The sequence below is a fragment of the Manduca sexta genome, chromosome 28, assembly GCF_014839805.1.
Source record: "Manduca sexta isolate Smith_Timp_Sample1 chromosome 28, JHU_Msex_v1.0, whole genome shotgun sequence".
In the NCBI taxonomy this organism is placed as follows: domain Eukaryota; kingdom Metazoa; phylum Arthropoda; class Insecta; order Lepidoptera; family Sphingidae; genus Manduca; species Manduca sexta.
The window spans coordinates 3554897-3582755 of NC_051142.1; the positions used below are offsets into that span (position 1 = coordinate 3554897).

The window sequence follows — 27859 nt, forward strand, 5'->3', positions numbered from 1 at the left end:
GTAGATAGCACGAAAATTTTTATTGAACAATTTATCATATGCGTATGCGCATTCTTCAACGCATAGATCATGAAAAATGTCATTCAGTAATAAGACATTTGTTCTTCTTTTACACATACAAATACCTATATTTTATGAAAATATAAAACAATTACAGCTCCTACCGGACATTAGCTAGACCAGAATAAATTCCAATTAGATCTAATACCCTTACCACTTGTCCACTGAGCTTTTAAATCCATTACGACCACTACAGGGGACAATAACAAACAATTACGCGTGAATGGTTTGCCTTTAATGAAAGAATAGAGTTATCACATCATTATATATCAAACAGACCAGAGGAGGATTAACTTGAGGACTTTAAATTTTATTTCGAATGCACAAAGATACATTATTATTACATTTAATATTAGGTGTCAATCACGCCTTACTGCTATTTTTAATAACCAATCCGTACGCATATATCGATATATCTCAAAAATAGATCAATCAGAACAATGTTAATTTTAACATGCTCACAACTAAGTTATTATGATTGGTTCATTCTCAGAATCGGATTAGAGATTGAGATTAGGATCGTTTATTGAAACAGGCTGATAGACAGAAACACCGACATAGCGGCTATATTTTATATTGTTTGGAGAAATACAGAATTACGACGTTATTATATCATTTATAATACTTATAATAATAATACCAGCCCTGTATTATACTGCTGGACACGGGCCTGCTCTACTACTGAGAGTGTTTAAGCCTTAGTCCACCACGCTGGACTAGTGTGGATCGGCAGACTTCACATACCTTCGGTATTCATACTTTATATTGTGAAAGTGAGCTCAATTATCAATTTAATTAATGAGTCGTTATTTACTGTCTAGGATAATTTTAAAAGAAATTCAACATAAAAAATCATTCATTTTATTCCGACCGATACGATTTGAAATATTGAATACTATTTTTACCAAGGCTGTTGCGAAGGCGTGGCTATAGAAAAAGCAGACTCCACATCCGTTGGAAGGAAGTCATGGCCTCCAATCTAATTACCAACCAACAGCTGATGAATCGTGATTTAATTTCTTTATATATTCAACTAGTATATTTTCGCAAATTCGCTTATAGAAGTAAACTTCTTTATGGAAAATATTAAATGGTTTTGCTCTGTGACAGGAGGAGGAATAATAACAATATTTTTTATCATAATAAGTTATTAGTAAGTAAGATAAGTCGCACACATAGTTGGATTCCTAAAGATTAAAATTCTTGGGTTAGTTATCACGAATTTTGATGGATTTCGATAAACAAACCTCAGACCCGAATAATTATGGACCATACAAATATTAGGACTAGTGCGAATATTGAATCTAAACTTTATTATTTTGCTAATAATGTTGCATCTTTAATGTAATATTTTCTTTTTGTTCAATATTGTTACTTTTTATTAAAGTCAATAAACTACTTACTTTCAATAAACATTACTATGAAATCTTTACTAACTTTAAATAACCTCAATCTACATAAAATACATAAAAACACAAGCTATAAAGATAGTAGCAAAACATGTAATTTAACTTTCAAGTAGTCATTCTTTCAAGCAAAGGAGGCCGTTCGATCCAATACAATTAATATAATTGTATCGTAATTAGGAGGCAGTTAGCGCGGCGCCTGCGCATGTCAATGGGGGTGGACGCGAAAACAGCTGCGTGCGCGCATGGTAATTGTTTTACATTGTGTTTGACGCTTTTTGTTTCTTGACTAAAATATTTTTATAGTCACTCAGATTAAAAATACTTATATATCAATACGTATAAATGAATAAACAATGAATTTTTATATTTAATACACAATGTGTGTTCTATACATTTAAGTAAGATAGGCATTGTGAGAAATTGTTTTTTAACACACTAATGTACCTATGTAACAATCCAAACATAAACTTGCGCATTAAGCCTATTCCACCAAAAGACCAGAAATATAATTAAATGAAATTCCCAGACTTAAATATATGCTAGATTAATTGCGCGAAATAATTTTGCAAAAGAATTCGGAGCATGTAAAGGCGCGTACACGTAATCCGAGGCAATCAGTCCCATGTCTCGCGAGTAAGCGTCACGTAAAGGCACTTGGCGTGAAATAGAACGATTTTGAAAATGCTTGTGACATTTGGCCGTATTAGGGAGATCACTTGCGGGAGATGTCATCAGTAGGTGAATCATAGCTAGTAAACTGCCTTGTTTTAAAGTTCATTCTTGTACAAAATTCATAAAGATAAAATTTTAAAGTCCATTCATTGTATTTAATAAAGATAAAATCTTATTGTGTATGAATAAGAGTGAATTGTTTCAACTCTACATTTACATAAATTCGAAGCATCTATGTTTTAGCAAAACCACTTTATATTAAAAAAAAAGATATGTTGCAAATATTTTCCAAATCCAATTAGAATTTAAATCGTCTTATATATCCAAAATGGAAGAACCCATCCTAACTCGTGCATTTTATCATTATTGCATAAAATATTGATTCGCAACACCACATAAGGATGTCGAGGTGAAGCTACGCATCGCCTCGTGCCATCTGCACACTCCTTAAATTCTTTATTCCAAAGAAGTTATATTTTTCACATCTGAATGATTTATAGGTAGAATTGTCCCCAATTGGAATTCCATTATTTTACCATAAACTCCAACGTTCGTAGTCAAGGGACAGCGTTGCCGAAAGTTCTGTGAATAATTCATGATCGAACGCCACCTGCCGTCCAACCGACAAACTAACATTTGGCTACCATTACGCACAAATTTTATGTACACGCATGTTGTCAATATCGTATTGCTTTTCCACTCTATGAATTTTGAATTAGCATAAAAACAATCACGATTGAAATTTGCATAGAGATAAAAATCACACTATTCGTAAACCTAATTATTATTATGAATTACATTAGTGTGTTTTAAACATCGATTAATAAAATTACGTGTATTCCAATAGGAACTGATTAATAATGTTTATATCCAAGATGGCAATCAAATTAATATGCTGTTAAAACTTGAATGCTCTTAAAATAACACAGCATTAACATCGCAAATTACAAATTCGCTCAGATTTACCCAGTTAATTTTCCACATGTTTGTACACTAAATGGCAGACGTGTCGCTCGGCGACTATTGGCAGCTCACCAGCTTCCCGATTTAGGAAATATCAATTATAATTTAATTCTGCCGAGGCACGGTGAACCGTCGCTAGCAAAATTAAATTGGCATTTAACCGACTTTATACGTCAGCTAAAAACATCGAATAAATGCAGGCGATGTTTGGCACGAGTTGTCCTAAAGTTGTCTTGCAGTCTTTAGCTTCCCTCCTTGCTCTCACAATCGTGTTTTCTTTGACTATGAAACGTTCTAAAATTTTAAATCCAAGTCCGCTATAACTGGTTCCATTCTATTCAGCCAGCATCGTTGACATTTGGCACGTTCCGTACGGCACATAAACACGTTTCCCGCCAAAACTGAACCTTATATTGATGTGCGTTCGAAAATTGAAATAAATACCAACCGTACTAAATTCTATGTAGACCTATATGAATAAGAAACCTTTTTTGTTCGAGGACCCCATATTTTGCGAGTCGAGACGTGTATACGATATTAAAAAATGCTCGAGAAGAAATCTTAAATTCAATAGTAATTTGGTATTGAATGCATGTACGCCCTGTTTTTGCGGTGTTGTATTTAGTTCGCGAATTTCTTCGAGGGAACCTTTTGTGTACACACTGGTTTCTGAACGCAGCGTGAGTTTGTCACAGCCAGCCGGGGATGAATTGCCGCCGAGTTTCTAATTACACAGTCAATTTGGTCGGTAAAGCGGGAAATATGAGTTATTGCCCGTACCGTAACCGAGATGAAATCGGCCATTTTTAATTTCTACAATGGCTCAAAAGTTAGCCGTGTGATTTAACATAATAAAAGACGAATTTCAATTATATTAGCAAGTGATTAGTCAACGTCGATTGACGCATAATGACTCCAAGCAAATGGGAATTTTAAGGGATTAAATTGTTGTTTAGAAAAACGTTAACCTTTATTATAAAATTGGATTACATTTATTAGGTCTATTATTATCATTGCCGTAGTTTCTTTGTCGAATCTACAGCTAAAATTATAGATTTGTGGATTTGACATTTGTATTTTGTTTATATATGTACTTATATTAAATAAAAAATACACGATATTCAATACATGTTTCTTTTACTTATATTGTATGCGCGTAAGATGGTCAGAAAGAAAATATTATAAATTAAACCGAGATGTATAAGAAGTCTACTTTGCTCTTTATTAAAGACATCATATTGATAATCCAAAACACAAAAGCCCTAGTTAACGACTAATTGTTCTTATTTAGAAGCCATAACAGGCATTATCCTTTGTTATTTTTAAGGAGTATATTCCTGACTCAAAATAAACTATGTTACCGATACCTACAACCTTTTAGAACTTATAACCTTTAGGGTAAAGGTCAATTTATTTTCATATACGATATAGCAATATTTAGTTTAATTAAATTGGTTTTATTTTATGTAATTTGCCCCGTTTTATTTTAATTATGGTATAATTACTGTCTACGATATAATTATAATCGGGTATTAAAACATAGGTGCGGGAAATTATAATGGAGGAAATTTAATAATTAATTTACGGTGTTAGTGCTCTATTATAAACTTTCTCATATGAGTAGAGCATAACTTGAGTATAAATGAGCTACTGCACTGCCTACTGCATCTATATGAGTAATGGTTGCCACGTAAGACCGTCTATTGAAAACAGCTCGACCGGCTTAGTTGATACCTTTTTATTTACCTAATTATCAGGAAAAGGTTAGTGTAGTAATCGTACTAAAAACCATCGGGTTTTTCAAAAATCGACAGGTAATGGCGGCAATGGGGATATTTTTAACCGACTTCAAAAAAAGGAGGACGTTATCAATTCGTCATGAATGTTTTTTTTTGTATGAATATATTTGTTTGTACACGCTAATATCCAAATAACCTAACTTCAATGAAAAATTTTGTGAGACTTTAGTTTCAACTTAAATTATAGAATAATTTTGGACCAGATATGTGACGCTGTTGTCGAGGCCAAAAGATGAAAGTTGCAAATGAGGTTTACATAGAATCTGTGGCGGGACGTCTGCAGGACCCACTACCAGTGGCGAAAGATAAAAATTTTCAAAAGGTAACCCGGGGCGAAACAAAATTGCATTAGTTGTTAACTTATTTAGCAAAATCTCAGAATCAGAAGTTATCGCGGCCAATTTAGCAGAAAACAAAAACTAAAACAAACATAAGTAAACCTAAAAGTGAAGCCGGTAGGAATCGGGCTGTATGGACGCTTTGCTACTGCCCACTAGACTTTTATAAAACCCAATTCTCAAAAACATTTCACTTTCAAGTATGTCATAGATACCAAAGACCCATGCTTGAGGTTATACTTGACTAGATCCTATTTTGTCACGTGGAGAGTGTCCATGTATTCCGATGTTTGGATTTTTTCCTAAAATTAATTATTTAAGAGAGCAGTCAAAACAAACCTTTCAATTAGCGTACGAGCACACAGTTTTTCTAAATACTTGTAAATAAATGAATTAATCAAAATAAATTATTAAAAATCGTTATTTAAAAAAGGGGTCAAAGCGATAAGTGTACTAACACATATTTTTTAAATACTTAAAATCAAACAAAAAAAAAATATATATATATATATATATATATATATATATATATATATATATATATATATATATATATATATATATGTATATATATGTATATATATGTATATATAAGTTTAATGGGTGTTTTATATATATTTATAAAACACCCATTAAACTTTTAAAGACAACTTTCATCTTAATATCCAGAAATTTTCACGATATTAAACTAAGAAATTCGTATCTAAAATTGATTTATAAGCGCACTTCCATTGATTACACATTAATAATAAAAAAAAAAAACTTCAAAAGTAGTCGACTACATACTCGCACTTACTAATTTTTAAATCGCGCTTACATTGATTGCACTATAATTTCAAAAACTTCGAAAACAGTCAACTACGTACGCTCTTAATACCACATTGCTTCCAAACCATAGTAAACCTAGTCACACGTCGTTAAACAAACCGCCAAGTCATCGCAATCAATACAGTGCTCATAACTCGAAACACGGTCCCCTACATTGTCATTTACTGTGAGCAACGGGTAACCAAAATAACTTGCGCAGTGTACAGGTTTGAGCAATATTGAGATCGCGAGATGGAATGTGGCTGGAAAAACGTGGACTGATTGCTGGTCATCTTTTTAAAAGGCTAGGTTTTCTGCAGCTCCGTCTAAGTAGCTTATAGCTGTCATTTACCTGCAGCTACGCCTGCGTCAAAATATTTCTGGGATAAGTAGCCTAATGAACTCAGGAGTAAAGCAGTTTCCTATTAGCCAAATTCAAAATCGGTTTAGTAGTTCCTGAGATCAACAAACTCTTCAGCTTTATATATTAGTATAGATTACGCAATAATTTATTGTGGTTCTAAAAGGTAAGCAAATGAGAAATTTGATATGTTAGTAAGTTCAGATCCTATCAATAGTCCATACTGCTAGTAATATGGATATGTTAGCAATATTTAAGAAAGGAGATCAATACAGTAATGTAGCCGCTGGAAGGAAATTCTACCCGCCATACGAAATAAACCCTCATTAAAGTTTTTAACCCCCGACGGAAAAAGAGCATTATTATAAAGTTAAAGTTTGGATCTGTGTATATGTGTGTCTATAAGACTATCTTTGGCATCATAGCTCACAAACGAATTGCCTGATTCTGATGCGGTATTTTTGTTTAATATGATTCCGTAAAATATTAGTGCATAAAAATAGAATACGAAGCAAAGCAAGCAGTGTGGCTCTATCATTTAAAAAAAAATAAGAGCGATTATATTAAACACTTAGTTTTATTTTAAAACTGTTATGTAGTAAGTTAGCTGATTAAAATAAATTATACAACGTTATAAGGCTTTAGCGGACATTCGGCACGTTTAAAAAATATAATTTATGAACATATTAAATTAAAAAGTAATAACTTGATAACTGATTGCCGCCTGCAATAGCAAGTGCTTGAAATTATTTTAATTGCACATTATCATTTGACATGTGTGTACCAATGTTCATATTTCCTAACGTTTTCCGTTAAAATGCATAATTCTGAAAAAGCAGTTTTATGTAACGAAAACTTTACCTTTTATTTCTTTAAGTATTTTGTATTTTGTTTGTAACATGTCTCGAAGTCCCCTCTCATTATCTTTAAACAATATTTCAAATAAATCATGATTATCTAAACGTATCACTACTATCCAAGTTTTATAATATCGTTTCGCTGCAACCAAATACCGGGCGATTCGATTATCGTTTCGCGATCAGTTTGTCCGCGTAAGAACAATCAATTTATTTTATTACGAATTCACTTCGTATATAAAATGTAACATAAAATCGCATCTAACAGGCATGTTATGAGATTAGAATACCCGTGTCGGGAATCGAATCAGAGTCACGACTTAACTCTACCGTTATCGCATGCCTACAGTGATTCATGCAAACCCATAAGTTGTGAATATAAATTCACATTGTTTTATTGCTAGAGATCGTTAAAAGTTATGTATGGAATAAGTAGCATCTGAATTCCTTAGAAGATAAACTGATTTTGGAATAGTATAGAGACTTCTTACACATTAGAAGAATGTAGAGACTTATCATGGATATCAGTTTTGAGACTTCTTTTATACATATGTGTAAATATATAATATTATATGTATACATAGGGCTGCCATCCGCCAGAATTTCCCCGGATTTTTCCTAGTTTTATTTTAGGCCGTCTGGCAGGGGCTTTTAAAAAGTGAAACCCGGACACTTTTTAAAAAAAATAAATTGAAAAAAGTCTTAGTTAAAAATTCATTCATAGTAACCCGCATGTATAAATGAATAAAAATAAAAAAAAATTATAAGGATTATTTTTATTTTAGTTGCGAAATTTTTTTTTTAACGATCCCGGGTAAACCCCATATTTTGCCCAAATATCCGATATTTTTGCCGTGTGTATACTGCATCGGCAATTTAGGTGATGGCAGCCCTATATATACATCATACAGTTTAGTATTGCGATTCGTGTAGACTTTAGTATTACCTACAGTTATTTAGTCTGTTTATTCGCCTGCAGGTTATGTAGAAATAGATCGCCTTATCCGACACCCACGAAACAATACAATCCTGTAGCTATTATGCAATTTTAAAAACAATACCAATTCTAGCCAGAACTTTCGAACTGCTACATGCATAAAACAAAACCTTGTTTTCGACTTATCGTGTTGCTCGTAAAGAATTAAACAACTCTACAATGTAGACCGAAACGTACTCACGAAACTGTATGAATAAATAAGTTGCTTCGAATTTGAAACAAAATTGAAGCCTTGTACCGGTTAAATTTCTAAAACGTACTTTTTCAAGACCGTACGACTAGTCATATAATAAGTTTGCTGGTGGTAGGATATGTTTGATATCCGTCCGGATAGCGACCACCGTACTTAAAGTTAAAACACGCTATAGTAGCACGTGTAAGTTTGTCGCGTTCCGGGATCAGCCTGTGTATATCCGGGTCCAATTGGCCGGCATAATTGTGTCGACTGCAAAAGGATAATCATCTCTCAGTCGATATTCTTTTGGACCCTACACCACTTACCATCCGGTGCAGTGAGATCAGTTTGCCGTGCTCGTGCCCAATTAACTACAATGCCAAATAAACGAATAAAATCAACTCAAAGTAAATTCAAATAAATTTGATTCAGATTGATTCATTTTCGCTATGGATCCGAAGGTAGTAGAGGTTTATTTATTGCTATCAGCTGACAGACGATAGCTACTTGCATTAGCCCATCACTGAGCTAATATTGACGCTTGATAAAATCATACATTAAAATATATTAAAGTACAATAACATGCTAGCAGTTAAGAATGCTGTATGCCTCCAAACACTCCTAAGTACGAAGCGTGTGAACAAACGTCACCGTGACAAATCGTCAACAATCTGTCACTCGTGCGATGATAAATGATCCAACCGCCAGGTCATTAGCTGTTTCTTCTATTAATAGCGGGATATTTTTGTCACAACATTTTAACAAAAGTATGGTCTTGAAAATTAAAGAACATAGATATATACACATGTACATATATGTTATATTACTAAAGTAACAGACTAATGCGATGAGTAGAAAATAGAATTGAGATATGTTACTCCTCCCTAAAGTAAGATTACCATTAAACCTGTTACTAACCCGACTCACATTACAGGTATAAAAATGCTGAAGTGGACCGTCTATGGTAAGAAGACCCAAGAGCCTCATCCTACCAATGAGTTCGAAGGCGGAAGGTGCAATGATTATGATAATGAATGCTACAACAACGAAATACGCAAATCTTTAGACGCTCAATGCGTTAAGAAAAGCAAAAAACCGAGCAGATATCAACGAAGGTCCCTGGGTTCTAATGCGGCAAGAAAAAACAATATCAAAACTGTTAACAAGGAGAATGAGAACTACATAGGAAATACGCCGAATTACTATAAGGAAGGATTTGTAAAGAAAGCAGAAGGTATTGCTCTTAAAGATGTTAGCAATATAACACCTAATTCCACTCCGGTAAAAACTTTCGAAAGAAGAAAATTTTATTTACACGGTTCAAGAGATGATTTGGCTCCTGATTTACCCCCTACTCCGCCGACTTACAGCAGAAGAGTAAGGGAAGCTAAAAAACGGAAACTTGAAATGACCAGTGCCAATAATGAAGTCTTTAGGCGAGATAGTTCCGTTTATAAATCTGAAAGAAGAATAAGGAGCGTTGATAGGAATTCTTTAACTTCGCGTCTTAGTCATAGCACCTCTGAACCTTCTTTAAACGAATTAAGTGATAGAATTTGTCCAATAAATAATTATGATAAGACTACCTTTTCGTATAATAAAGCAATTGATAACAAGGTATGCACAACAAAAACAGCCAGTGAAGGCTTAGTTGAAATCGAATATGACAAAGATTTAGTAATTAATTGCGTTGAGAAACCAATCACAATAAATAAATCTAGCATTGAAAAAACAACTCTACCTATATTTGGACATCACATATTCATGGACAACCCATTATATTTCAATAAGAATGAAGGTCCTACATGTATACGACCTTTAAAGAGGACAAGAAAGAAATCTAATGAATTTGAAAGTTCATTTAAATCTCCGTCTGTCGATAAGAAAGACACGCATGCCTTAGTAAGAGAGGCGTGTTCTCCTGTTTCTATAACACCTTTATCGGTTAAGTTAGCAGCTTTAAGATTCAGTACTATGAGTACCCATAGCAAATCGCAAAGAGTAGCTTTTAATAATGATGTAACTGAATATTTTCCTAAGGTAGAAAATCCTTTTACTATTCCTCTTAGAGACGAAGAAAGTTCTACTGAAATGGAAAATAAGTTCATCTTAGGGAAAGACTACACTAGTAATACCGAATCCACTGTCTCAACAACACAAATGGGAGATGTTACTCTTGAAAAAATGATTGAAGATATCATCAAAAGTACTAAAATTGTTAAATCAAAGAGGAGAATATTGAATAAAATCACAGAACAAAACATAAGCCAAGACGATATTATTCCTGAACCAGAATTAGTTCAAGATATTTTTATAAATCCTCTAGCAGAAAATAAAGCAAATTTGATCAAAGAAGCAAAATACGTTAATTTATCCAGAGAAAATTCCGTTTCTCCAAAAACAACGCCCTCCAAGAAAATAGTACCAGTACACAAAGTAAATGATAAATTACTAAAAAATCTTCCGATAGGATGTTTTATATTGGACGACGGAGATGGATATAATGAGCGAGAAGTAAGAACACCAGAAAATATTGTCGAATCTAAACCTAAAATCATTTGTAAAAGACGCGAAAATGAATCAATTAGTAGATCGCATTCAATGAGTGCATCTCTTGAAAGAGTGAATATAGAAAATATCTCATCCGATTCTACTCCAGATTTATATTCTATAAGTAAAGAAAGAGCGAGTCTCCGACTAAAGAGGCAAGGATGCATACGTAGAAAAAAGTCCACACCTAGCAACGAGAGTCAATGGAAGCAAAGAATAAACGAACCTAAAGAGTCAATACTCACGCTCGAAGTTGGGTTACCAAGTCCTGCAATGGATCTTCCAAATGTATCCTTATGCGAACCTTTGGCTTCTCCTCTGTGTTATTCTATTGAAACTGGTGATGAATTTCCTCAACAATTAAACAACTCAAGATCCAACGTATCCCACAGCAGTTTAATGCATTACGATCAAATTCAAAATAAAAGATCCAGAGAACTGTTTGGCTTAACCCTTGAAAATGGTATTCCAAGTCCGATAACACCTTTACCAAACCTTAAAAGACCAGGGAAAGTGCTCAGCGAAGAGAGAGCTCACAAAACTAGCAAACTTGATGAAGACGTGCTTCCTTCTGATGGATATACTCCTATCATAGAGCACAAGTCCATAAGAAGATGTCTGACATACTCTCCAGAAGAATATAGCATATCAAGCAGTGAGGAGAAGAGAAGGAGTGTTGTGAGCAATCGCTTGGAACGTAGCAGCGATCGCTTCCAAGCTCTGAAAGGGACCATAGATTTGGAAATAATGACAAGAAATGACGTCATAGACGTGCACGGTGAGTGGTGACTATCGGCCTCTTTCTTATTATTAACATTTATTACATTCTTTAGAATGATTTAATGCAAAAATGTGTTCATATAATTTACAGTGATAAGATGCAAAGATCTTCAACGTTCCACGGGTAAAACAGATGACATCAATGCATATGCAAAGGTTAGTGTTTCTTTATTTATGTCGTTAATAATTATTTGTTGTGAAAGAAACTATAAAGTATAGTTCATTTTACATACTTCTAATTTTTTTCGATATTTCTAGACTTGTTTAACAATCCACCACACCTTATTCATATTTATAAAGTAAAATTTTCCCACTAGGTGGTTATCAGCGGTGTGACAGAGAGCCAAACTTTGCCCTCACAAAGATCAATCTTCCAACGCACGTCGGTGCTGTACGGGAAAAGAGAGCCGGAATTCCAGAGGCATCTGAAATTGCCGCTGCCCACCGCCGTCTACGATCACCAGATGCTTCACGTCTCTGTGTGGCACAGAGACAAGAAATATCGGTAAGTCAACGCTTTATTAATTGTGTAAAAAAGTTTTTTTTTAGCGGGGAAACGCAGGAAGATTGAATACTATGACGAAAAATTTTATAAAAATATTGTAGACTTTAAAAAAATATATTTTTCTATATAAAATAGTGGAATTACTATGTCGAGACTAGAAACGATGAACATTTTTACAAGTCTAAATACAAAATATTTCCATAAATCCGGAAGATATTTAATGAAACATCAAAACAAAATTAATAACTACGAAGCGCTCAAATCTTCCCATATTGACCACTATTGACTTGGCTACAAATTGTTATATAACGCACAGTTTTAGCGTGCCAGGAACCGGCGGAAAGCAATTCCATTAATGCGTAAAGTCAATCGTGAATTTAAACAGTTTTCATTGCCCCGTAACAGGCTCTTACGTGCTGCTCTGACCTGAATTTTGTATTCAATGGCGCCGCCGCTGTGCGTAAATTTTAAATTATCAATTTTGACGTTTCATACAGGTGTGCTACGGAATGCCATAAACAGATTAGAGTTTGAATTCATTGCAATTTTATTAAAAATTGGCATTTCATGAATAGAATTTTGAATGTATTTTTTAATAAAAAGAAAATAATCTATATAATAATAACTTTCTCTATCGTTGAGTCGTTACTTCTACTTTGAGGTTAAGTTTTCATTTATGGCTATAGTTTTACATTTAAGACAATGTTGGTCTTCTTTTAACACAATATAAATTATCTAACCTCTAAACAGGATGTCTTAAAATGCCAACTTTCGGCATTTCGTTAAGATGCAGATTTCACGGTACCAATAGCTTATCATAAATCTAAATATGCCCACAATTATATCCATTTTATTTGTATACAAAGATCAAACTTTGAAAAGGGTAACTTTGCTGCTATCCTGTCATTACCCAAGCTATAAATATTGCCAGCAATCTATGCCAATCTGGGATCGTACGAGTCGCTAATAGAATAACGAGATTGTGCCAGTTTGTGCACTCGCTAGGCGCAGCAGCCGTGCATTATCGGTTTTCGCCGCAGGACCGATTATTGCGTTACACGCTGTATCGGCTCTATTTTAATTAAAGTCTCCTTTAACAACTTTAAACACCCTGTGTATAGAGTTTGAAACTGGAACGTATCCGGTCGTGTTTGCGCGATAGTTGATGAGTTAATGAAAATGTGTTTCTAACTACATCTACAAGTACCTACTTTCATTAATTGTAGATATACACATATTTAACGCACACAGTTCACGCCTTTATCCCCGACAAGGGAAAGGCAGAGGTGCAACTAGGGACACCTACTCTGCCTGTTTATTTCATCTCATTATGTGATACTCGGCGAGCCTATCGCCATATCGAGCACAAATTGCAGACTCCGGACTGAAACTGGACAGAAACACAATCATCCCTTTATCAGACTTAAGATTCGGTCCCGGGACCTCAGCACGGTGGACGGACCACACACGCGATACAATTACATCAACGAAGCAATAATTTATGAATATTGAACTTTAATATAATTTTTGTTTTTAAAATCATTTTTTTTATATAAAATGATGGAATATGTAATATCTCTAATATTCCAACCTTTTTTGGCTGTGTATAATATTATTTTCATGAAATGACCCACATTATTTTTTACGTTCTTTTTTCGAAGGAGAAACGGCATAGGTGGGTCTTGAATAAATAATCGTGTACCGCCTTGATTTATTTTCATTCCTTTGTACTGATTACTTATGCGAACGTATATGGGCTATCATTAAATTTTCAGACATCATTCTTACACTGTTTTCACTTTATGAGTTCTAAATATAATTTGTAGAAGCGTTCATTAAAAACCACGCGGTTTGTGCGTTTGTGTGTTCTTTATAAAAGAGCTGAAAGCGAGCCAGTGCTTTTGTTCATTTCTTTCACCAACCCATTATAAATTGTAAAAATAAGATTAAGTACTGATTAAGTTTTTTTTTTCTTATCTATTATATTATTATGCTAATTACGTTGTCCTGAATTGTAGAGTTATGTAATTCTACACAGTTGAATGTATGTACAGGGTACATTAGGACACCACTCCAAACGCAAGCATGCAAGTCAAGTCCGCATTTGCAAACAGTTGTTAAATATTGTTAAAGTAGCACTAGTAGCGTGCAGAGCATTTTTCACTTTTTCCTCTGGCACATACCAATCTCATACATAAGATATTGGGGCTTGGTGTGACGCGGGGCGCGACAACGCATGCGCAGTCCGATCGATTGCCGCCCAGCGCTAACCCGGGCAGTCGCGTTACGGGGCTTGTCGAACCGCGGTCCGGATTTTGCCGCGTCCACTCTAAAGAAAAATACGCATAGATTTTTTTCTGTCCAAACGTACCAGTGTAGTGTTGTGAGGTGTCAGTGTTATTTGTGATAGTTACAATTATTTCTGTTATTCGTGTATGTACAAACTTTTGAGGAGTTTTATGTCGGTAAGGATTTCGTAATGCATGTTTTTATTCTATTTTCATTGTGATATTTCATTATTTTTGATGTTTTCCATTCTCATCTCTACTGTGTCTATATATTTTTTCTTAATTAGTTAATTAACATAAATGTGTAGACCTCTAGGGCTGTCTCACTCGAGACTTATTAAAATTAAAGTCATATATCACGTAAAACAAATCTGCAGCCCCACGCGGCGCGAATACGACATGATTGATGAGTGTGGAGGAAACGGAGGAAATGTTGGAGATTAATTATATTCTGCATCTCCCCTACCTACCCGTTCGGAATGCCGCGGAATTAATACCGCTCATGGTTATATCGATTGTGCCAGGCTTCCTCTGCGTTATCAACTATTGCGAATTTTATGTACCACTCATGCCACTACTTCGTCAAACAAATTTGAATAACTTGACTCTAAATGATGACTTTAATTTCAAATTCACGAAACGAGGCATATTTAATCAATTATAATATATTTTAAATTAGTATTCAAAGTAATCATAATTTTAGGTATCTATCCCTAATTAAGCACTATTTCGACAGCCCAGTCTCGTAACAATCCTTTGATGTTCCAAAGGTATTTGCCCAGGTTTGTAACAGCGCGTCAATTGCAGGAAATCTTGGCAGCGGTCCAAAATACCTGACCACTTGTATATCAGCTATAGTAAGATGGTGGCGGTCTCGCGAATCAAGAAGTCATTAGTGGAGGCAATAAAATCTTTGTTGATCCTTGATTATGAATTATTAGACTGCATGCATTACATCGGTCCCATAGGTTTGGTGGCAGCATACTACACTAAGACGCTGAGGTCCCCGAGTTCAATACCTAGATTGGGTTATCCAATATATACTACGGTATGATAAGTGTGATAGCGTGTTTTGTAAAACTGTTTATTTGGTAAAGAAAATTACTAAGATTTTCGTAGTTAACGGAAGATAGGTAGGAAAGCAAAGAGCGATGGAGAAGAAATAATAAAACTTATTCCACTATCAAAACTGAACCTTCAATGTTAGAACATACAGTCATTATAGCATTGCCAAGCTTCTGAGTCAAACATTGCTACTACTAAAAGGGTTTTGCTTCTGTCAATGAGCAACTGAATTCACGACCGGACTCTTTTAACTTATAAGGATGTAAAGGTAGAAGCTAAAATAGGTACATTTTTAGTCTACACACCTTGTTATATTTATGTGTTCAAGTTGATCTAGTTGCAACTGCTGGAAATCGAAATGTTTGTAGCTATTAGATCATTAGCTCAATCAACGCCAATTATAATTTAGTTTACAATGTTTTGACCATGATTAGAAACTTTAAAGACAGCAAAGAATGAAAGGCAAGCAGCTTTTACTAAAAAAAAATCATATCCTTTCTGCAACAAGCTTGAAAATGAGTATTGCTAACACAAGATATTTTGGTGCAATTAGACCATATGAAAGGACGATACCCGCTTTACCTTCTTGGACATTATTAAAATAGAATTAACGATTAACATGCTTGACCTACTATGAAGACCCTATTGACCCAAGTCTGCTTAAAAGGCACAGATAGCTTTGATTGACGGCCTATCATGTATTCCCATTGGGTGCTGGACATTGATTTATTATACTTGCTTCTAGGTCAAAATATTCATGAGTTCAAGCCTTAATATATACATTTCTAGGCCTAAATATTTTCATATTACAATCAATAAAATAGACTTTCACATCATGAAACGGATTACGAATGGTGAAAAGTGGATTGGTTGCGCCTCTAGCTACAACTTTAGTGATAAATACGTCATATATTGTAACAACAGCTTTTAATCTCTAAGTACATTGTTTATTCTCTTTCTGTCCTTAGTCCCTCTTATTGCTTCTGTATAATTCGCCTTATAAGAGCTAAGATTATCTATAAGAAGCATCAAGATTATAATTACACACATTGTTTATTCTCTATCCGTCTGAAATTGCTGCTATTGCTTTTGCATCATTCCTCTTATAACTAAGACTACGTATAAAGAGCATCATCCAAAACTTCATGGCGGCTTGGAACACTACTCATTGATTATCTTGCCTTTTCTATTACCAATCTCAACAAGAACACTAAACTATAGCTAATTCTATTGCATTTGCACTCTTTCAATATGAGATCACATGAGCATGATGCAAAATGATTTGGATTTTATTTGATTTTGGATTCTTTACGATCTGCCACTTAACTGTCTTTTTATTTTAGAAAGATCTAGTCAAGGTAAAATTGTGTAAGAAAACCCAAATATAATGAAGTCAGTATACCAATTATAAACAATATTATATCTTGTAATATGGTGACAAAACACACGCCCACACCAACAAATGGACATAACGAGATGTGGATATTCTTGACCTAGATTTCAAATAGGACATTAATTATAAACTAGACTTGTATATCTTTTACACTCATTAGAAAATTAATATTGCGTCTAACGAGCAGTCATTTGAGTTTGCTCTAAGACTAAAAATGGTCAGAGTTTACGTATCTACGTGTTTTGAAGATGGCGACCATGTTTTATAGTAATGACTAATTGATTCGCTTTTTGCTCATTCTATAACAAATATCTTAATAAAATCACGTCAAGTCTTAATAAGATAGAAAAAAAAAGAAAATGAATTTAATTGCACACTTTCCTTCAACACTTATACAAACAAAGGAAGGAGTATATAAGAAATTTTGTATTTTCATCATGTAGGGTTCCAAAGATGTTACTAATAAAAGAAAATAAGAAATTCACTTCATTTTATTTCATTACCGATTTAAGTCTACCCATTTAACTAAGTTATTAAAAAATCTGCGCTAATATAAAATATTTAATGACTTTAATATCTATACAAAATTGCCTTTGGGTTTTTTGCAAAGCAACTTGACATGCCAATAGAGAGACTGCATACTACTCTATCGGCAGAATTTAAAGAATCTATTTTTCGATTTCAAAAACTCGATTCGTCTGAAAATAGATTGGGTGAAATAGCTATAGACTGATAGGCAATCGTTTAGCGGAAACTACAATGTCTGCTCCCTTAGTGCCTATCCCCCAGGGCACACGTTATGATACAAATGTAATCGATATGAATTTACATTTGTAGATGATATCTTTTAATGAAAACGTCCATTAATATGTCTAGTGACTGAGTATTTATGAGTATACCTGTGTAGGTTGATAGAGTAACATTTAGTAAATTATAATTGTATTAGGTTAGGTCTTTGAAATGCGCAAGTCAGATACAATTGAGGCATATTTCTATCTCTAATTAGCAGTATACTATATGGGACTTTGAGACTAATATCTAAATTCTTACAAAAAAAAAAACAAAACCATTAAACATTGTGCTAATAAGTGTAGAGCTAGGCAGGCTTCGTGACTGGGTTTCCCGGGATGCACGGCAGCGTGGAAGGTAGACCTCATGCTGCCGTTGACGCCGACAGCGTTCTTCAGTGCGCGGGGGCTTGTGACATACGATTTATCAAAATTAAGTTAACGGCGATACGGCGGCCTAGTTGGTTGTGAGACGGACTGCCTAGACGAATGTTCGCAGATTTAAATCCAAAGGGCACACACCTCTGATTTTTCTAAAATTTGTGAATTATCGCTTGCGTTAACGGTGAAGGAAAACATCGTGAGGAAACCTGCATACCTGAGAAATTCTGTATAGGAATTTTGAGGGTGTGTGAAGTCCACCAATCCGCACTAGGCCAGTGTGGTGAACTAAGGTATAATCCCTCTCCGTAGTAGAGGAGGCCCGTGCCCAGCAGTGGGACAGTATATAATACAGGGCTCATATTATTAAACAAAATTAATGCCCCTGATAATATCTGTAGATTATCAGCAATAACTCACCATCAACAATTAATTCGTACAGCAAACAATAGTATTACGGTCACGTGACTCCAAATACAACGGGCTGACCTTTTAAAATCTGATAACAATAGTTTATGTATAACTTTAAAGGGCTCATTGCTTAATTAGAGTTGTAACAATAATTTGTACCCTTTGTAATATTCATTTAAAATCAGAATAAAACAATATTATAGTTATAGAGTGGACATCGGGACCAAATTTGTGCTCCAAGAGTCAGCTGTACGGATTGCAGTACAGTTGAATCGAACACAATGTGTGTACGGAACGCCAGATGTAATACGTAGTGCATAAACATATATCGATTGTAATAAGTCATTGTCTTATTTGAAATGTCCGTGTGACAACATGTCACAGCTTCCTTAGATATTGATAAAAAAATAACATATTTACAGAAAATATGCCCATTAAAAAAACGTGGAAATCAAGATATGGAAAAAATATGACGTATTTTACATTGATGTTCTATTTCACGGTACATTGAGTAATTATCCCATGAGTACAAATTTTTAACCGACTTCCAAAAAAGGAGGATATCAATTCGATTTTTTTTCAATGTTTCTTACCTCAGAATTCAATCATTAATGGACTGATTTGTTTGTATATAAATCTTCCCAATGTCTGCTCTATATAACTTTAGAACTATTTGGAATAAAACATTCAGAAGATATAAAAATTCGTGTCCATTACCTTCGTCATTGCGTTCGTCATCTTGAGACATAAAATTTTAAACGGAGTATGTAAATTAATTAAGCTGTCACCTTCTGTGGCGTAGAGTTATTTAAATCGCGATATGATTACCGCTCCGAGGTCTTGGGTTCAAATACCGGGTTGGGCAAAGCGCTGTTGGACTTTTCTGAATATCAGCCCGGAGTCTGGAATATGACAATATCACGAATGGAATACATACGGCGAAAAGTGGGTGCACACGTTGCACTTTTCTTTACCATATTGAAAATAAAAGGCGTGACCATGTGTAATTATACATAATACTATGTTCCTTTAGTATCTTTAGCAACTACTGTAATTTTATAATAGTGGCCTTTGTTGGAAACAAATTGACCGCCTCGTACATCACCTAAGAATTCAAATACTTTCTTAAAATTCTATCTTCCGATGTAGATATTAGGGCTACCATCAGTCTACCTTATGAATAACCAAATAGCTAAGTATTAACATTTCTGGAACTCGGTATACGTCAGTCATCGTTTCATTATTCAACGTTTATGTCTATTCGCGTTGATGATCGATATCTTGCTTAGAACTTATAGTCGTACATTGTTAATAGTATTCGATTATCACGAATTCAAATTACGTGATTTATTACAATTAGCATCGATATATATGTACAACGTACTACATCTGGTGTTCCGAACACTCACTGTGTTCAATTGAAGTGTACTACAATCCGGTATCGTTTGCGATTTTATTTATACTCTATTTAAAGCGCTTTAGCACTGCATGTTTTAATTTTGGTTAGACGACGATTGATGTTTCAGCGCTGCAGCGAACAGTTCTAACTCCATTTTGAACAGTTTATACGGACGTTCGTGTCTACAGAAACTTCAATAAAGAACGTTTTTAAATTTGGAATGCCACTTTATTCCCGTAAAATGAGTAAACAACCGCTACATAATAAATACTCGTAAACTCGTAAACGTTGGGGCTAATATTTTATTTGCTCTCACAGAGGCGTCGCGTCGGCCGGTCATGAAACACCCGAGTCAGCTCCAAAATGGCCGTAAAATGACCACAAACGAGCCCTTCCCTTTGTGGTTATTACGGTAGCTGTGTACAACGTTTGGCCTCTGTTTTTCAAATACTTTTCAGTGTTTTGTCTGAAGCAGACGTTTTCCAATAATTGGATGTAATTTTTTATTTAAAAAGGTGTTTATAGACGTGTTTTTGTTTACTAAAATATAAATTTATTGTAAACTGCTACTAATTTGCTTTAACTATAAAAAAATGTTTTATAACTTTCCTTTTAAAATCATTTGTGTGCCAGATAAATAAAAAGCTTAATTATTAAGGTTCTATACACAAATATATAAACATATGCTCACGCCTTTGTCCCTGAAGCATAGGCAGAGATACAAGTACTGCACCCACATAAGGCCCTAAGTAAATAGTTTCTTATTAATCGACTTTCTATGATGAATTGGTATAAAACATTGTTCGCACATTATCACTTTCTCACGAGAACGTGAGAAGAAATGCCCAGCGCTCGTTGTGATTTATCGCGGCCCTGTGGCAAATAATTTCTTTAATGGGACGTCCGTTGGAAATTATTTCTTTATGAAATTGTTTTACATTCTTTTAAAATCTATGTAATCTATTGATTTAGTAGAGTTTGTTTGATTTACGCTTCATATAAAAATAACAGGATTTTGATAGATATTGTAGCTTATTGTAGCCAGTGTACATCTACTGGACATAATAATACAGGATGACGAGTGCAGTCGAATACCAAACGATACGATGTAATTCAAAGTGTTGGATGGTGTTTCCACTGTTTATGGGCGGTCGTATCGCTTACCATCAGGCGAACGACAAGCTCATCTCGTCATTCAAAGCAATAAAATGTCAGTTAATCAAAACTCGCAATTATATAAGAATACTTATGAATGTGCCAACGATTTTTCTAAATCCTGAATATATCAATTATATAAACAAAATTTTAGCATGATTTGTAGCTTTTTATCTAGACAAAGAATAACTCTAAGTTTATATCCATATCTCTCCAAATCATAAACTCTAAATTTCTCTTCGAACAGGGTTTCATATCTGTTTAAAAGAGAGGGACTCCCTCAGTTTGCTAACGATTTCACTCCGCAGTTCCCCTCCCTTTGCGCAACACCAAATCGACGGATAAAAATTTCGAAAAGCTATTTCATAACTCTCGTAGGGGAGTTTTAAGTTACCTTAATTACCTCGTGTTTACTGCTAGGGTTATCGCGATAAACACATTTGAAATATGTATGTTAATAAATTAGCATAATATACTTTACCTATCCAAATAATGAAGGGCTGTTGAGAGACCGTTTTAACTGCAAACTGATTGAAGGATATGGACATTTTTATCCGAAATGATAACCATTCTGGAAATGAACTAACATAAACTCGTTCCCAGTTGGAATCAAGGTTTTTCGAAGTATACATGCGCCTTACTATGCTTAATCAAACAATCACCGCGACTCTGTACAATTTATTCTACACTAAATGGCAAGTCACTTAGTCGTATCAAAAGTCATAAAGCCCACAAAATATCTCCATTATCGTTTTCATCTCAGCGCAGCACTGGCGAAAGGTCCATATAACTAACTTTATGGAGAAATTCTGTAGAATCAAATTATGATCAGATATGCAACCGTATTTATGCATATTAATACCTATATGTTATTACTTTTTCTTTTTTCTTCTATCCAAATGATTCAACAAGATATTAGAACATTGGATGACAGTAACACATTTATATTATTCTAGTTAATTGGTCAAAGGTGGAGGTTCCGTTATTTAACCCATTTAACATCGGAATGTTTGCCGGCAAACATGATATTACGCGTGTCACGGAAAAATAACCTTATTATGTAGTATATAATAAGATTATATTCCCGTGACACACGTAATGTCATGTAGCTGTCATGTTTGCCGGCAAACATTCCGCTGGTAAATGAGTTAATATATCTGCCTCCCACCTCCAAAATACCTATATGTTGTGTTGGGCTTTCGGAAAATTTCACCTCCGTCACTGCAGCACAGCCCTATCGTTGTAAACAAGGGGAGAGCTGAGCGCATTTCCCCGGGTGTTTACACAATTTTTCTCTTCAAATTTGCATTTATAGCTTCCGCTGGCGAGCACAATGCGTCTCTCTAATATGTATTGCGCTGATGTGTGCCATCTATGCTATAAACGTCTATAAAATATATCCTTTGCAAGCCGGCATATGGATACAGCAAGAAATGTAGGATAGCAGACAAGCAAATTAGTCACTCATCAAAACAGCCGTACATATCCGGCAGTTTACATACACACACACAAACACACATCACGCATTTATCCTCCAAAGGGAATAATTAAACAGATACTGAGCTGCAAAATCCAAATATCACTACCTGACCCGGGATTCGAACCCACGACCTCAGAGCGCTGCCGTACCGCGCATGCTGAACAACTACGCCATCGAAGCAGTCAACTATAAGAGTAACCGTAGGAAAACTAGTATCGTTTATCCTCTCTAAGTACCCATCTTCTATCTATACTTATAATAAATCTGTAGACAGGTCAATTCTGTACATGAAATATATTTCCAAAATAACTATCAGGGGGTGATTAGGGATCGATACTGATGCCAAAAATGCAATTAGTAAAATTTTTGTCTGTCTGTCTGTCTATCTGTATAACCGTTATAGAAACAAAAACTACTCAAGGGATTTTAACGAAACTTGGTACAATTATTTTTCATACTCCTGTGCTGGTTATAGTATACTTTTCATCACGCTACAATTAATAGGAGCAGAGCAGTAAAGGGAAATGTTGGGAAAACGGGAGAAGTTACTCCATTTTCACCCAGAAATCATGTATGACGGAAATGTTCTCCTTAAAATTATGTAAAAAATATCCCACGACAGCATAGCATTTTTGAAGTCCGAAATCCACGCGGGCGAAGCTGCGGGCGGAAGCTAGTTTAGTAATATAGTTGTTTTATACTTTAAGATAATATGCATCTCAAAACGGCGTCAAGACGGCATCGTTTCTAAACAGAAACTAGAAGTATGTCACCTCTTTATACGTGTGCGGGCCAGTAATCCCGGCTTTGCTTTTGTTCTTCTTTGGAAACTCTTTGGAAAAACGACATGAAAAGGCTAGTTCTAATGTAATTTTGACAGCGTCTCTTATGGGTTTGGTATAAGAAAACTTTAATGTAACATTGAAAATTCGTCACCCAAATTAATATTCTCTTGGCATTTTCTTTTTTTCTAGTTATTTGTTCTTTTAAACTAGGGAAGAGTTTTATTGCGATAGTTACTTTGAATTCAAAGTTTCATACACTAATATTACAATAAAAATTTTCGTGTATAAATAACTACTCATATCTCCATACAATAACATTACTTCTCAAGTACACATGCACTAAGACCAATCACTTACATTCTAACCACGTGTAGACTACCCTCATTTGCAAATTGCATGAAACACGCCCCTTCAAAGGTCGTGCGTTAGTCAATGAACAGTGACGTCACGCTAGGGGAGCCATTATGCAAGGCTTTAGCAAATCACGTAACACGCCCAGCATTCTAATGGCTACTTAGCCTAATACCTTTGACAGATAGTTAGTGATTTTGTTTCGTTATATTCTAAAAATAACAGAAAACTGGTAATAAAGATAGATTAGCCTATTGCAGGCAATGTTATAATTATTTTTGAAGTTATCAAATGCAGTTGTAACTGTTGTAAGTAATAAATGTGCTTACAGTCTCTTATACTGCCATTTTCAATAACCGATCCCAATCCCTTTTTCGATCTATCTCAAATTGGACCAATCAGAACAAAGATTTATTGACAAATGAGTTATTTTTATATTATGTTTATTTTCGGAATCAGATTGAAGATTGAGATTGAGATCGTTTATTGAAAACGGCTGTTAATCACTAATTATTACACACAGAGATGATCCAAATTCAGATTGATATGTTATCCGTTAGATTCTGCTTGTGGCTCTTCATGGGTCAAAGAAATATTTTTTATCCCAAGCATTAGTTTCACTCCTGATATACTAAACAAGAAATCTATAACAAACTAGAAAAACTTAATTTAGCCATACTACAAACTCTTACGATGAGTGTCGCGAGGTACGATGGCTGGCGCCAGGCCAAATGGACAGGAAGCTCTGACAATACACGCATAGTCGTAAATGTGCCTCATAAATATATACAACATCTGAGCTTCTTTGCTGATATTTGGTCGTTTGGAATTTGCTCTTGTTTGTGGCAATATCGACATGGAAATCAAAAACTATAATAAAGAATGTTTATAATAATAATAAGATCTCAACTATTATAAGAAGTACAAAATTACATATGACTAATAAATGATACTTAAGAGTTTATTAGTCTTTGAACGCCTTCATATTTGAATCTACTGGTCTAGTTCTGATACTTTTACTCATTTCGAAAACGACTTTATCAGAGACTTTAACCACAGTAGAAAGCTACTGAGTGTACATATCAATTTAGTTATTAAATTTCAGACCTAAAACGTAAAAATAGAGAACAAAGGGTTAATTTCAGCCAATTCATTAGGAGTTGTCGGCGCCGGATCGCGTGCTTCGCGTATATTTGCTCACTTTTACTTTCAACCCTTAGCAACCACGCCATTTCCAAGAAAACAAACCACCTAAGTAATTGATACTTTGTGTTTTTTAGTTGCAAATGAATAATAGTACAAGTCCTGTAATATACTGACTTGCTGGTGGATACGTGCCTCTTCTGCTACTGAGAAGGTTTTGGGCCTTAATCCACTACACTGGCCTAGTGCAGGGTTAGGTTTTATTACATTTAATTATTCTTTTACATGTATATAACCTATAAAATCCATCCAATACATAGGTATTGCTAAAATTTCATATTTGTACCATTCAATCACTCATCTACATTTAATATGCTGCCAATCCATTAATACTGCAGTAGCCAGTTTTGCTCGTAAACATTTTCAATTCGAATATCGCATATATTTCATTCCATTACAAATATCATTGTTCTAATAACTTCGAATAATTAATGATTACATGTTATATCTGAATGGTAATGTATGAACGAAATAATTCAAATAAGATATTAAAGCAGGATAACAAACCTAATGTTTTCAGTAAGCCAGCAATCTTAAAATGTCGTTCGTATCGCAAACGGTCGCCGGATTGAGCCAAACGCGGCGTGAAGAGCCACCTCCTCGTCAACACTGCTCGCACCAGCATGCCCACCGCCACCAGCTCTGCAGGAAGAACAGCCTGCCCGAATGGGACCCGCCAGAGCCGAGGACCAGGAAAAACAGTCTTCCAGCAGACATCCACGACAAATCTGAACCCACGCACGGCACTCCACTAAGCGAAGAATGACAACCGCCCTAGTAAGTGATTGGTGTCCCCCCACCACATAGTCGCATGGACCTGCACATTGCACCAGGAGAAGAAAGGCTTTCTGGAACAGGCCCCCTTGCATGCTTAGACAGCTTCTGTGGACCCTCAGGGCGGACCTTGCACGACCCCATAGATGTGTGTATATACTCGATGTTTATAAATAAGGATAAGCGAAGGTTCGCTATATAGCATATAAAAGAAAGGAGGAAAGGATAATTCGAAAAGGGGGAAACTTGATGGATTAGTGAGGAGGCATTCGCTATGAAGCCAATAAATCATGTTTTTGTTGTCTTGTATCTGTTATTTTTATGTCTATCTATATGCTATACGAATAACTATATTATTATTATGAGGGTCGACAATAATATTTGTATTATTTTCAAAAGATGGACTGCAATGTGATTGGACTATACCTCATCTAGAAGGTCTAAATTTGAATCTGATGAAAAAGTGGGTTGTTCGCCCCATATCCTGAACCGCCAGCACTAATGCCATGATCACAAGAAACCTATAGCAGAATGTAAAATATTTGCCATTTCTGTGACCAAATCTAACAGGACACCTTGAGATGAAATAAGATTGAGGAGCTCACGGTAATTGCAAAATATTGGATAAAATTGACGCTTCCGAAAAAGAGACTGGACAGAAAGTGACAAACTAGCTACCTAGTAATTTGCCTGATAAAATTAATAATAAATTGGAGATAAAAGCCAAAATGACTAGCTAGCCCACAGAAGATACCCGGAGACAAAATTTCGTAGAACTTCTTATTTTTCGAGGAGAACGCTGGTTAAAAGGCTGTCTAGTGAGTCGGGACTGGATATTTTAGGGTCAACAGCTTCTAAGAGACTCCTTGGTCATCGGGAGATCAAGAACTGGTCATAGAAACTGGGCTGTTGATGAGGTGGACCGACGTCCTGGTCTACGCAGCGAGAAGAGGATGGATGAGATCTGCCTTAGACAGAATAACATGGTTTGCAATGCAAAAAGCCTACACTCAGCATTGTGGACATATAGGCTGAAGAAGAAAAAAGTTCCTGTCGTGCCGTAAAAGCAATCCATCGAAGATCGTAAAGAGAACTGAATCAAAATGGAATTTACACAGGCTATTTGTTATAAACAATAAATTAACAGCAAAACCACTAGTAGTCACCTAATACCAGCTCCACAGGCTTTGCACTTGCCGCAAACATAAATATTCGAACTTCTACTTATTCTAAAATTACGGACGCATCATTAAACACGCATCAAAGACTAACACTCGCTCGAATCAGCACAAACCATTGTAAGTTCACGCAAGCTAAGCTTAAAGTCTTATCTGCATAATGTTTTGGTACGGCTGGCAAAGCGTGTGATTCCGGCATTAAATATGAAGTCAATTATTGAACCTTTACAGCAATATCCTCAAGAGCCGGCCAGGAAATTACGGCGATTAGAACTTCATACGATAGAGCCGAACGGGGGCTAAATTACTGCTCAATTTAGTTTTATTTTTATTGGTATTTTCCCGGTGTTTATAACATCTTGCGCCACTCATGGTCTATGAAGTAAATCGGTAATCAATCGTTTAAAGTCCGTAGCTATTAGAAATAAAAAATATTTATAGCTTCGTGTCGCTCGCCGCTCCGCCCGGGTGAAAAGTTTATCAGTGATAAAGGTCCTGCTTTATATTTATCCCGGATAAAATGAAGCCTATATTTTATGTTACATTTCTAGCAATACATCGGTGAAACCTAAATTAAATTCCACCAGTTTTTTGCGTGATGTGCGTACAAAAATACAGACAGACAATAATTCTATAAACTGTTGTTTTGGCTTATGTTGTTCTAATAAATTTCCCTTATATACATTTTTCTTCAATATCTATAATGTACAGACATCAGCCTTTGATTTTTTTTATTATATGTGAAGATATCAGTCGCCACACTTACCGTCCTTCTGCTAAATAACGCCACAATCATTGTACAATCGATAAATGCTGTTGCAAAATCACCATCAATAAAACAAATTGGAGCGTTGATTGCCATATAAGTAATTACGCAATCAGTAATAGAATTGACTGTAATTTACTAATCATTAAGAAGTAGGCGATCATTAAAC

General features: G+C 35.0%; 1 protein-coding gene across 1 annotated transcript in view; it reads left to right on the top strand.

Annotated features, from left to right (window-relative positions):
• Positions 1-27859, top strand: part of LOC115450467 — a 59300-nt gene that overhangs the window by 9599 nt on the left and 21842 nt on the right. The window contains exons 2-4 of the mRNA XM_037444750.1: positions 9373-11766; positions 11860-11924; positions 12086-12273. Of these exons, the coding sequence (XP_037300647.1) occupies positions 9381-11766; positions 11860-11924; positions 12086-12273 (2639 nt within the window). The 5' untranslated portion in view covers positions 9373-9380. The remainder of the gene's footprint in view (positions 1-9372; positions 11767-11859; positions 11925-12085; positions 12274-27859) is intronic.